The sequence below is a fragment of the Mesocricetus auratus genome, unplaced genomic scaffold (genome assembly GCF_017639785.1).
Source record: "Mesocricetus auratus isolate SY011 unplaced genomic scaffold, BCM_Maur_2.0 Super-Scaffold_100676, whole genome shotgun sequence".
NCBI classification, from domain to species: Eukaryota; Metazoa; Chordata; class Mammalia; order Rodentia; family Cricetidae; genus Mesocricetus; species Mesocricetus auratus.
The window spans coordinates 36,084,178-36,097,212 of record NW_024429266.1 but is presented as its reverse complement, the minus strand read 5'-3'; the positions used below and the strand labels follow the sequence as shown (position 1 = coordinate 36,097,212).

General features: G+C 41.0%; 1 protein-coding gene across 1 annotated transcript in view; it reads right to left on the bottom strand.

Annotated features, from left to right (window-relative positions):
• Positions 1-1,868: 1,868 nt before the first annotated feature.
• The window catches only part of Xpr1 (xenotropic and polytropic retrovirus receptor 1), a 141,219-nt gene continuing 130,052 nt past the window's right edge, over positions 1,869-13,035 (bottom strand). The window contains exons 14-15 of the mRNA XM_040738905.1: positions 9,423-9,644; positions 1,869-7,283 (exon numbers count right to left, since the gene is read on the bottom strand). Coding sequence (XP_040594839.1) covers positions 7,223-7,283; positions 9,423-9,644 — 283 coding nt within the window. The 3' untranslated portion in view covers positions 1,869-7,222. The remainder of the gene's footprint in view (positions 7,284-9,422; positions 9,645-13,035) is intronic.

Genomic DNA, 13,035 nt, shown 5'->3' with positions numbered 1-13,035 from the left:
CTTGTCTGCCACCTTGTTCTGTCTCACATTTGTTTTTCAAGGGATGAAAGTACCCAGAATAGGTTTTACTGATTGCCCAGGACAGGGTGAAGAACCCCTGTGATTTGAAAGAAAATCCAGCTTATTATGGGTGCAGATACCCAGGAATCTGGCTTATTTTGCCAATGGTTTCATAAAAATAACATACTGTCTTCAGTTCATAAAATTAACAAAGCCAACTTCAGTGAAAGCTAAGTAATGTCGACTGAGTGCATGGTAGAGACTCAATAAACATGTGTAAATCTTAAAAAATATAAGAACTATACAATGCCTTTGGGGGGGCGAGAAGCTGGAAAACGAGTCAGAAAGGATAAATGACTATTATTCTTATAACCCTTGGAAAAGGTTGAATTAAAAAAAAAACAGAAAAAGATACAGATGAGTGAAAGTCCAAGAATTTCAGATGTGTCTACAATGGCAGAAAGAGCCACTGGGCTCCTGTAATTATCTAGGGTTACAGTCATCTGCTCTGGGTCTTAATTAAAATGAAAACTTCCCACTGGTTCACACCTAACTGCAGTGCTGTGTACTTGGCAAACCAGGAGGCCACAGGCACACAAAGCTGGATTACAGGAAAGGGGTGTGACTCTCCATACCCATTTACAGCCTAGTCTGATGACTTGGAAACCATAAACTTCTCAGCCTTCATGGAAACAGGAAGACAGAGGGCCAACAACAAAATGAAAAGCAAAGGCTCTTTTCATTCTGGACACATTGCTCTCAGGGTCAGTTAATCCTGTAACCGTCCCTAGTCAGACAGCACTAATCTACCCAGCACCCAGCAAGAAGAGCTGTGCTCCCACCCTGGGCTTGGACTCAAGGCAGCAATGGTGCTGCTCTCCAGTATACAATTGCACAGTGTCTCACTTAATACTCGAGATTCTTGTGGAAGAAAAGACAAAAATTGCTGCAGCAATTCCATTGTTTTAGAACCATACCTTGAAAAAAAAGTCATTTAAGATTATTTTAGTTTTTAGGGTCTCTCCTCTCTCTCTCTCTGTGTCTCTCTCTGTCTCTGTCTCTCTCTGTCTCTCTCTCTCTGTTTCTCTCTCTGTCTCTGTCTCTCTCTGTCTCTGTGTCTCTGTCTCTGTCTCTGTCTCTCTCTCTCTCGCCCAGATGGCCTGGAACCATATAGCCAAGGCCTGCTTCAAACTAATAGCACTTCTCCTGCCTCAGCCTCCTGGGTGCTGGGGATTATAGGTATAGCCCTCTATGCCTGGCTCCCCCCCCCTTTTTTTTAAATTTAAATGAGAAACAATCTTGTTTTACATGTTAATCCCAGTTCCCTTTCCCTCCCCTACCCCCAATAATCCCCTATCCCATCCCCCTTCTGCTCCCCAGGGAGGGTGAGGCCTTCCATGGGAGATTTTCAAAGTCTGTCACATCATTTGGAGCAGGGCCTCAGCCCTCCCCACTGTGCCTAGGCTGAAAGAGTATTCCTCTATGCTATGCCTGGCTTTTTAAAAAATTGCTTTTGAATTTAGTAAGTTATGTTTTTCTTTTAATTTTTAAAAAAGGTTTATTTATTACATATACCACGTTCTACCTGCAGACCAGAAGAGGGCACCAGATCTCATTATAGATGGTTGTGAACCACCATGTGGTTGCTGGGAATTAACTCATAACCTCTGGAAGAGCAACCAGTGTTTCTAACTGCTGAAAGGTCTCTCCAGCCCCAAATGGTGTTTTTCTAATTCACCACTGTAAACTGTTTGTGTTAAGTCCATATACGTATTAGTACTAAGGGGGAATAGGATCAGGAATCCAAGACACCCAGAGAGAAAGGCACACAGTGACACAAAGCACTCACCAGTGACAAGTCAGCAAACTGTTGGAAAACAGGGCTTGTAATAATGAAAAAGGCCAGAGTTTTGTAACCAATCACTTATTTTCTTTTAAAAACACATAAGCACATTGACTTTTTGCTTTTTACACCATCTAGAAACTATAGAACAGTACCACATTGTGCATTTAGTCTACTTATTCAGAAGGGAACTCCACAGGTCATAAGATTTCTACCCATATAAGAAGGAAAAAGGAGACAGTTAATAGCATAGTCACAGATACAACATGAGTCCAAGCAAGCATTGATTCCTTGACGTCACCTTTTCCATTCACAAGAGTGGAGAGTAGGAAAGAAAGCAAGGGGGCAAATGGGGCAAGAGTTACCCACAGAGGACTAATCACAATCCATAGTTACTCTTGACAACTATAGCTTAGGGAGTCACAGGACAGTATCATCTGATCAACGTGTGTGTGTGTGTGTGTGTGTAAAACACACTAGAGAGGGTTTGAAAGGAAAGTAAGTTTTACCCTATTTCCCTCCTACTCTTCATTGATACAAGCTTCTGTGATAACCCAGAAACCTCACAAAATGCATCTTTACAGTGTAATAAAACTTCAAGGGTTTTGTTCTTTTTGCAACTGAAATAGGAGCAGCTTGCACTTTTACCTTAACAGTTCAAAACAGTAACAATGTCACAAACACTTTCTCCCTGTGTACAGCACACTAGTGTTGCTAAGGATGATGGTGGAAGTGCAGGCAAGAACTTTAAGGATAGTGTTTGAGAGACAGTGAGGCAGGACCCTGCCCTTTCTCGCAAGTCCACATCTGTCCAACAGTGCTGCCGGCTGCCCTCTGACAGCACTGTGGTGGTTCACATGGACAGGCATCAAGTATAAATGGAGCTCAAAGGTACACAAGATGAGACTCAATCAATAGACACTGAATCCAAGGCAAACAATAGGTCATTTGATTGTCCTCCGTAGGTGGATGGCACCGCACAAAAAAACTGAAGCTGGCATTGGTTTAATAAAATAAACTGAAGGTTTGCTACAAGGAAACACATTCAGTTGTAAATTGATATGATTTTCCACACTTGAAGGAAACTCATCTTGCCCCCCTTATTTCCTCATCCTTCTTAAGATCCTCATCCTTTGTAAGAAAATATATTCTGAAAGTTGTTTCTAGGGGGCTACTCAGTATTGGTTTTGAAAGGTCATGTGAGAAAGGCATCAGGGGCCACACCCAGAAGCACCTCTTCTCCATAGGCAAATGTTTGTACTGTTTAACTTCCGCTCTCAAATCTAATGAGATGCTTTTGCTTTTTTGCTATTTATTGAGTAGTGTGTGGTTAATGCCGGCTAGAAGGCGATTTGCCACACTGCATACCACAAACTGATGCTACAATATAATCAGCTCTATCCCACATATCTGACATTGTAGAAACTTGAAATAGGCAGGTTGGGAGCTTTAAGCTTTAATATCATGACTGATATCAGAAATGCAGAAATCCATGTTTAAGTGAATGACCAGCAAAAACCAATTAGACCAAGAAGAAAAAATATTACCATTTTCAAAATGCAATCTGAATTTCTATTTTACCTGGTCAATAATGACACTGGCATATTAGACTAGAGAAAAGTTTGGTCTCTATAGTAGAGAGAGATGAAGATTCAGCATGATCAATTTTTAGTCTAAGAAGTTTTCTTAATTTTAGACACCAGAGCATATTGTTTACAGTAAGAAGTATCTATTAAGAGGGAGGCAAATTTTATTAAACTAATAAAAGAATGACAACCTAAAACATACTTATGAAAAAGTATAATCACTTCAGAGAATCCCAAGGGTTTAATATAATGTCACAGAGAGCGTTATTTCTAAATTCCTTTCCTCAGGATAAGAAATCTCTGTAGTTACTTCTTGGAAAACTGAATTTGGATATAAAGAACTATTAAATGATGCAAAGTGACAGGAAATGGAGGCACAGAGGGACGGAAACGTCACGTGATTTACTTAGTGCCCTGTTTCTGCTGTCAAGTCCTTTCTGCCACCTCCAAATCACTGCCAATGTGCTTCTGTGTGACTCGGTTCCACGCTTGAAGGTGCTTTAGGTCCATCTGTTTAGAAACTAGGGAACCATGACAATCGAGTCAGCTAAAACAGCAGAGAACTCATTCAGAATGTTGGGGAGTCACAGCTCCCAGGAGGTAGGGCCTCCTCTAAGAGTTCATCCAGGTTCTCGCTGAGTTATTGGCATATTTTTTCACGGTGTCCCCTGAATCTAAAGTTACACAGTTTGTGTAAGGAGTCTAGTAATAGGGTGCTAGAGACAAAAAGCTTACATGGCATATGTGACTGTCACATCAAACTATCAGATGACTTCATCTCTGATCACTCCATTTTCTCTGATGAGAGGACACCATCAATGATCTATTGTCCTGGCATGGCAGCTTCTGGTAAAGGCATTTATTTGTTATGAAGAAACTGCTAATAGCTCTGTATTCCATTTTTCTACATAGTATAAAATAAAAAACAGGCTTTATTCTCTATTTCATTTCTTTTGGGAATATTTAAGTGCTATTAAAAATGGAGTCCTTTTCAAATAAAATAAAATTAAGGGTTCTAGGGCTACAGTCAGATGAAGGGTTACCTTTGGTTAGTCTGTAACATGACTATGATATGGATTCACTTCTAAGATTTCCATCAGGAGTTTCTGGGCACAGGATTACCCAAGTGAACATTAGCAGGACAGAGTGCTCACAGTGCCTAGAGCAGATGAAAGTGAAGACAGAAAAATGCACATTGCCGTTTTCAAAGGAAAAACCATAACGCATACTTTGTTTCCCAAATTCCTTGGATGAAGTAATCTCTTTAGAGCTAGGGGAAGATGAAGCTGGAGCGTGCCATAAGTACTGGGATCTGCCGTGGTAAGCTGGATAGCATGTAAGCCTTACTTTTGAGTAGTCAACAGGATAAACACCAGAAAAGGAATATTCCATCACTGCATTATTGTAAAGGAATTAATACTGATTAGGACCTGGAATTCCAGGAGGTGAAGAAAGAACAAACTGGCCATTTGTTAACTGACAGAAGTCAACTGTGTGAGTTTGTGTGTGTTGCCAAGAAGTCCACAATTCATATGGCTCTGGATACATAGTACCACTAATTTTATTTGTACAAGAAATGATTCGTCACTGGACTTTTCTATATTCTTAATAATTGCTACTGTTACCTCAGAAACCAGTGAAATCTACCACCTGTTTTAAAGTACAAAAACCCAGAACAGTTAGAAAAAAAAATTCTAAATAGAAATAATGCAACCTTTTATCTACCAAGGGTCTCTAAGTTGCTACCACTGATTATTATAAAGTATACAGTTTATTTAAAGTTTGTTTTTTAAATAAATGTTTGTTTTTTAGTGTTGGGGCAAGGGACATGCTTGACAAAACACAAAAAGCAGCAGAACTTACAATATTGTATGTGCTTTTGGGGGTGTATGTATGTGTTAAAATCTTAATTCAGAAAGGAGAAAAAAATTGAACTTTGCCAGAATAAAAATGAAAGAAACCATTTCTAAAAGGAAGTTAATGGGTGAATTGGTGGAATTTTAGTAGTGCAGTAAAGGTTATGATACATATATATAGGAGGGGCTGATGACAAAAGGGAGAATTAGAGGGCAGCAGCCACATTTTGAAAACAAAGCAAGCGTTCACTGATGTCTTCCCAGTCAGTGCTTCTTTGTCTAAAGTTAATGCGAAAAGGGCCTAACTGGATGAACTCTGTTGAATCTTCTCTGTGGGACTTTCATCTAGATCTGAGGGGTGAGGCCATTAATGCAGACTTTTTCCTGGTATTTATATTAATTTTATTAAATAATGATCCCCCCCCCATGCTGGAGAGAAAGCCCAAGGTCTCAAGAATGCCAAGCAATCACTACTACCAATGATCCATACCCCCAGTCCTGAGGAATACTAAATTTGATACCAACCATTTTCCACATAGTCAAATGCTGTATGTTTTTGGGTTTCTCTAGAGAATTTTGGAAGAAAGGGGATGAGATAAAGAAGTAAAAATGGGTATTTATAGCCTGACACTTCTAAGGAATATAGCATTAAAAGTATGATGAGGTTTAGAGGTCCCAAATTTAAAAGCAGGTTTCTATGGCAGGAGGTCATAAAAACCACCATTCACTTTTTAATACTGCTGGGCTTAAAAATGGCTGCCAAGGTCTTCTGTGTCAATATAATTTGAAGGATGAAGGATTTGTTCTATATGCTCAAAAGTACATTCCCCACAAAAGACTTTTAATTTGATCAAATTCTGGCTAAAGTAGATGACACCAGAAGGAGAAATATGAAGTAGAGTTGTGGAGAGTCTGAAAATGGCCCGTCTTTCCATTTAGTCAGTAAAACAGACTACACTTCTCCTGCACGCAGAAGCACATGGCAGAACCTCATTGTTGACTGGTATATGGGTGGATGTATCCTGCTCCTGTTCCTAAAGACACAACTATCAGACCTTTTCTCTGAATGTCTACTAGTGAGAAGCAAGTGGGGTGCCAGGTCATGACAGTAACACTTGGGACTCTAGAGCAGCAACTTTAAAATTTAGCAATAAAACTTTGGCTTAAAGTTAAAACGAAATAGGAAAAGTCAAACTGGTACAAGTTGTTTCCTGAAAGAGGTATGTGGGTGTGACCCTCCCAAATGTCATCTACCCTTAGTTTCTCCTGCCTCCCTTCACAGGAGTAGTATCATTAATTTATGGTGAAGTTTCATAAATAATGCGAAGACCAAATGTAACGAATACATCACATCCCCCACCCACCCACAACCCTCCCCAAATGAGAAAACCCATGACATCAAATTAAAAAGTAGCTTTGTGGAGGGTGCTGCGCCAAGCTGCACTTTCCCTGCAAGTGCTGCCAGTGCCTCTATGCTGGCTGGGAAGGAAGGGAAAAACTCTCCACATAAACTGACAGAAAATTTAAAAAACAGTGTCCAGTTTCAAACAGTCAAAACTGGGCCAGGCGGAAGCTGAGTCACGTCCATGCCGTCCATCAGAGGCCTCCTTCCAATGCCTGTTCTTCATCCTGATGGGCACCTGCGTCTTTGTGATTGTAAACAATCCATAAGATTCTAGGTTTTTGTTCCTTAAAACATCCTCTGATTGGCAAAAATGAAGTATTTGTTTTAAAAATAGGAAATGAAGATTAAACCAGAAGAAAAGAAAAGAAACACAGTGAGCTTGCTCGGAGTCCATAGGACCCGATTTGAAGAGCCCGGGAACGTGTTCTGTTTTCTCCTGTTCTCAGCTGGAAAAAGGTGCTGGAGGTTGCGTTGGTCAAGGGAAGAATTGTAGAGTAGGAAACCAAGGATGTTAATCTAGACTTCAGAGAATTCAAGTGTTAGCTTCGTCATCTGTGTCTTCTATCAATACCTTAGTGTCTCGAGCCTTGGACCTATGGTAATGAGAGGAAATAAACATGTAACTGACCACATACAGTGCTCAGCGTGTGTCCATTCTTACCACCATCAAGCATGCATTCTATATAGGAACTATCTACTGGAAAAGGTGAACAAGCAGGAACAACAGTGGGTTATGTTTAAATGTCAGAGTCTGAGCACTGACTACCCAGTGATAATGTAGGTGCCTCAGTTAAACGGTTAGCTGTTGATTGCCATCGGCATAAAATGATCGGTTACTTAGGACTCTGTACTGTAAAAAAAATGGGGTTTTAAGTAGCTGGGCAGTGGTGGCCAATGCCTTTAATCCCAGCACTCAGGAGGCAGAAGCATGTGGATCTCTGTGAGTTAGAGCCCAGCCTGGTCTACAGAACAAGTTCTAGGACAGCCAAAGGTGTTACACATAGAAACCCTGTCTCGAAAAACAAAAAAAGTGATTAAGTAACATGAAAATGTTCTGCAACTTGTTAGCCCCAAGTGTGAAGGTAGTGTCTGTGAAAGGAGACTTATTCTCACGTGGCAAGCAGGGAAACTGACATTCAAAAGGCTAAGGATGTACTGCAGGAATTATAACGTCAGAACTCAGACTCAAGCCTCACTAGATTTCCTGCACTTTCTGTGGCATAAACCCATTCCTCTAAATATCGTCCTCTGGCTGACACCTAGTTTTCCCTTAAACACCTGAAATGAACGTAATCTGGTGCCAAAGAGCCTCACTTCTGAAACAGAAATAGTGTGTTTAGACTGCCCTCTGCTGGTATCTCTGAGACCTTCACAGGGAGGAACTCTAGCTGGCCAGCATTTTCTTCAGCTGGTTGAGTCCCCTCTCTTACCTAGCCAAGCAGCTCCCACCCCACCCAGCCTGTCAATGCCTTCCTTTCTGGCTGACTTCCCTGTTGACTTCTGCTGCTTTGTTTTTCCTCCCACCTAAGACTCAGCTTCCTGCTTTTCTTGTCTCTACTCTTTCTTCCCAGATCTCTAACTAAAGCTTGGCAAGACTTCTATTTCCCCATGCTCACTGGGCTACAGCACCCTCTGCTCGCTTCCTTTTTGTTCCTTTTAGTCCGGACTTTACGATCCCAAACCAGGTCTTTACTGTCCCATAATTGTGCAATGTCAGTCATTAAAATCTCCTTTCACATCATTCCTCTTTGAAAGAACATGTATCTTTTTCTTGCCTACAAGACGAAGTTTGCAGCTTTCAGTCTTTGGCTATTTGTTTCTGTTTTTGAGACAGGGTCTAATGTAGACCAGGCTGGCCTTCATCTTGTTTGTAGCCAAGGATAAGCATCAACTGATGCTCTAGCTTCCACTGTTTAAATGCCCCGCCAGTCTTTGCAAGCTCAGGTGAGTCCACCCAATTATATCTTCTCACTATAGATCTGGACACATGCTTTTGTTTTCTACTCTCCATTTCCACTTGTAGTCTTATCCAAATACCACCTTAGTATCACAAAACTGTTCAACCTAGGTTTCTTTCATTGCAGTCTACTCTGCTATCTATTCTCTCAATGTCACTGAATCCCACTGTGTGTATTTCCACTTGCTGGGTTCTTTTTGTTATGATACTGAGTAAGTTTCACAAGTAATGAATTTACTCTCCCCCTCTTTTTTTTTTCTTTTTCTTCAAGATAGGGTTTCTCTGTGTAGCCCCAGCTGTCCTGGAACTCACAGACATTCATGTGCCTCTGCCTCCCAAGTGCTGGGATTAAAGGTGTGGTACCATCACTTTCTGTCGAGTTTATTCTTCTTAATCTCCCTTTGAGCTACGTACATTCCAATGTACAGAAGAGTGGTAGCAGAGAAATTCAAGAACTAGGTCAAGGTTACACAAATGATAGGATTTCTAAATAAACTATCAAAATATACCATATTCAACAATCAAGTGAATCATTTTCCAAGAATTTTTTCCTATGTTCTTTTATATTCCCAGTTAATAGGTAATACACTGACACTTGTCTGATGTACTCATGAAGACATTCCAGAAGTTGATCATATGGAATGGTTTGCTACTACTACTGTCTGGAAGGAAGCATGGCTGAGTATCAGCAACTTCTGGTTCTGCTTCTTAGCTAATGTTACCCAATGTTAAAGACCAAAGGAGTACTCTATTCAGAAGTGTAGGCTATACATACTGCGATGCAAGGCGAGGCCGGCGCAGGGATATGCTCTGGTTGTACTTCCATGACCGATTCTTCTGGCGGTTTCGCACCCCATCATCCTGGTCCATCATCTGCTCAAGGAGTGTCTGATCATCTGCATTCAGTGGGGCTACAGAGATGTCCCGCACGGCACGGAATTCACCACAGTTATTTAGATGCTCATTCTCCAGACGGAAGAAGTTCCATACAAATCGCCTAGGCAAAATGGGGTAAATACATCCAAGTTAAGATCTGAAGATATTACTACCTGTAAACTTCCAGGAGGCTCAAGTTCCTATTCACCGAGAACAAAACAAACCAATTATTATGGGCTAGAATATTAATCAAAGAGAGGGCTAGGGAGATAATGGTTCAGTTAGCAAAGCACTTGCCTCATAAGTGTGAGGATATGAGTTTGGAAACCCAGAACCCATGTCAAAAGCCAGGCACAGTGGTGTGCTTTCGTAATTACAGCAATGGCAAGACGGGTAGCAGACAGGTGGACCTACACTAGACCAGTAGAGCCAGCCCAGCCTACTTGGTGAAGTTCCAGGCTGATGAGAGACCCTGTCTCAAACAAAAGGTGGAAGGCACCTGAGGAATGACACTGAGTTTGCCCCTGACCCCCACATGCACCCCACTCCCCTGACACACAACCATACAATAAATAAAATGAAGGGAAAGATGGTGTGATGATTGGGAGAAAGTCAACAAGATTGTCTTTTGGAATATAATCTTTCTCTTTATTCACTACTGAATGCTTGTTAAAAGGAGGGAATGACACTGAATGGCACAGATATAGTCTCTGCCCTTATTTCAGTAGTGAAGATAGGTGAGCAAATAAATAATCAGCTGTTAGGTGCTCTACAGACTATTGAGCAGAAAAGAAACAGAGTACCTGCCCCAAGACTGGTTGGGGAAACTGACTTTGACAGATAGATGGCATCCAAGAAATATGTGAATGATACAAAGAGGCAAGTCATAGGAAATTCAAGGATCTTAGGCTGGGGGAACAACAGGATAAAAAAAAGCCTAAGGAAATACTTTTGGTGTATTGGAATAGAAGCAAGGTCTGTGGGGCTGGAGTGCAAAACTGTGGTTAAAATTGCAGGAAACAAGATGGAGAGTCAGGAGAGGACCCATCTCCAGAGATATAAACCTCTGGGAAGAGCCCAGGTTTCACAGTAAGGGGTCTGAGGAGACTGACACGATTTGTTCTAAATGGATTACTCTACTGATGGAAGAATGACTGGACTAGGGGAAAAGAACAGATGGAGACCAGTTAGAAGTCTGGGAGAGTGAATGATGACAGGAAGAGTGGATGGTGATGGGGAGCAAGAGACTAGAGATCTTTAAAGATGAGGCTGACAGGACTTGTCAAGTGGTGAAGGGTGACATCATTTATTAGGACCAAAGAAGCAGCTTTCTTCCTGTTAGGCTAGAGCTGCCCAGTCATTAGATACCCAAGTGGAGAATTCAGTAGGTAGATGGACACAGTGAGCCTGGAGATCAAGGCAGAGTTTGTGACTGGAGACAACATAAGGACAATATTTCAAACCACAGGCTTTAGGAATAAAATGATTAGAAAAGACCAGTGCAGAGTACCATCCCAACACTTACAGGTCAGGAGGGGAAGAAAAACCAGTAAAGGAGTTGAGAAGAAAAGCTGTGAGAATTGAGAACATATAGTTCCTGAGAAGCTGAGAGAAGACAGTGCTTTGCTGGGAAATACAGGATAAACAAAGAGTTTTCAAAACAGTATAATCCAGGAGCTTCAACTGAAGACTGTTTAGATTCTAATCACGGCTCCACTGCTTACTGGCCATAAGGATGATGGGTGAGTTTCTTTGCCTATGATTCTCTGTCACTGGGAAATGGGCTAACACTGGAACTTTACCCTGGCTGTGCAGGCTGAGGGACAGTGACAGAAGTATAACTGGTACCACAGAGTACTTGGTCTTTAATTCTTATTACAGATCACTTAAAAATGGATTAGTTTGAGGGTCTGTGAGATGGTTGCATAGGGTATTGGAAGCCAGCCTGGGTAACTTAGTGATAACTCCATCTGAAACACGCAGACACACATGCACACACCACTAAAGAACAGGCTTGTCAATTTTCACACACATACCAATCTCTCATTAGATTTACTTCTGGGTGTTTTAACGTATTTGGCATTATTAAAATGATGTAAGTTCTTTAAAACCTTCCTCATTGTATACCCACACTTGCAGCATTATGGTGGCAAACCAAACTGGTAACAGCAGACATGAGCACATCCTAACCATAATGGAGAGCTTATGGTGCTTTGTGATCTTATATTTTTTTTCTATTTTTTTTTCAGGAACAAGTATCGATTTGATTTTTAAAATGTTGAAATTTTTGTTGTTTGGTTTTGAGATAGGCTTTCACTATGTTGCCCAGCCTGACCTCCAACAGTCCTCCTGCCACAGCCTTTAAAACAGCTGTGACTATAGACAGATACCCCTTTGCTTAAACAGGTATTGTTATCAATGGCCTTTCCCACATGTAACAGGCTCCTCCCTCTTGTTCTGTTATTGAGTTAAATGACATGAATTAGTTTTTGAACACTGTGGTTGTCTGAATACAAATGGCCCCCATAGGATCATATATTTGAATGCTTGGTCACTAGTCGGTGGAACTGTTTAAGAAGGATTAGGAGGAATGGCCTTGTTGGAGAAGGTGCGTCACTGGGACAGGCTCTGAGGTTTCAAAAGCCCAAGGCAGAACCAGCTTGATTTCTCTGCCTGCTGCCTACAGATCAAGATATAGCTCTTAGCCCCTGCGTTTGCCATGCTTCCTGACATTGACTATACCCTGACCCTCTGAAACACAGGCTCCAATTAAACACTTCCTTTTATAAGCGTCACCAGCATGGTGTCTCTTCACTCTAACAGAACAGTAACTAAGACAAATATTAAACCTTAATTCATAGAATGATCCTAAATCTTAAAGTATTAATCCTTCTAGATGCTAGTGGACCCACTGGCTAATGTTGTGTTCAGGATTTCTGCACCTATGATGCAAGACAACATTGTGATAGCACAAGGTCTTTCTGGGAATATCCTTGGAGGTTCAGATGACTGTCATACTCATATTCCTTTTTTGTCCCTCTCCTTTGAAGTTTGTTGAAATGGTAAAAAATTGACTTCAACTATTTGGAAGAATTTCTGGGTCTGGAGTTTTCTTCATGGAAAATATTTTGATATTGATTTAAATTTTGGTGCCTTCAAAAATATAGATTTCTTATTGATTATGGTAAACTATTTTTTCTAAGGCATTTGACTATTTCACCTAATGGCACTTACAGTCTCTTTAAAAACCTTCAGAACTTCTCTCCTGGACCAGGGAAGGAATGCAGAGCTTTGCACAAATTGGTCAGACTCTGCCTCTGAACCACACCCCGGCCTTCTTCAGGGTTCCTGGCAGCTAGGCTTCTTGCTCCCACTTTCCCAAGACTAGTCTTAGGTAAGCACTTCCTCAATCGTTACTCTTTTAGAGTCTGCTTTTGTTAATACTCTCCACTGCACATCTATTTTCTAGTCTGGTAATTTCTAATCTATATATTTCCTTCTTTAGGTTTGAT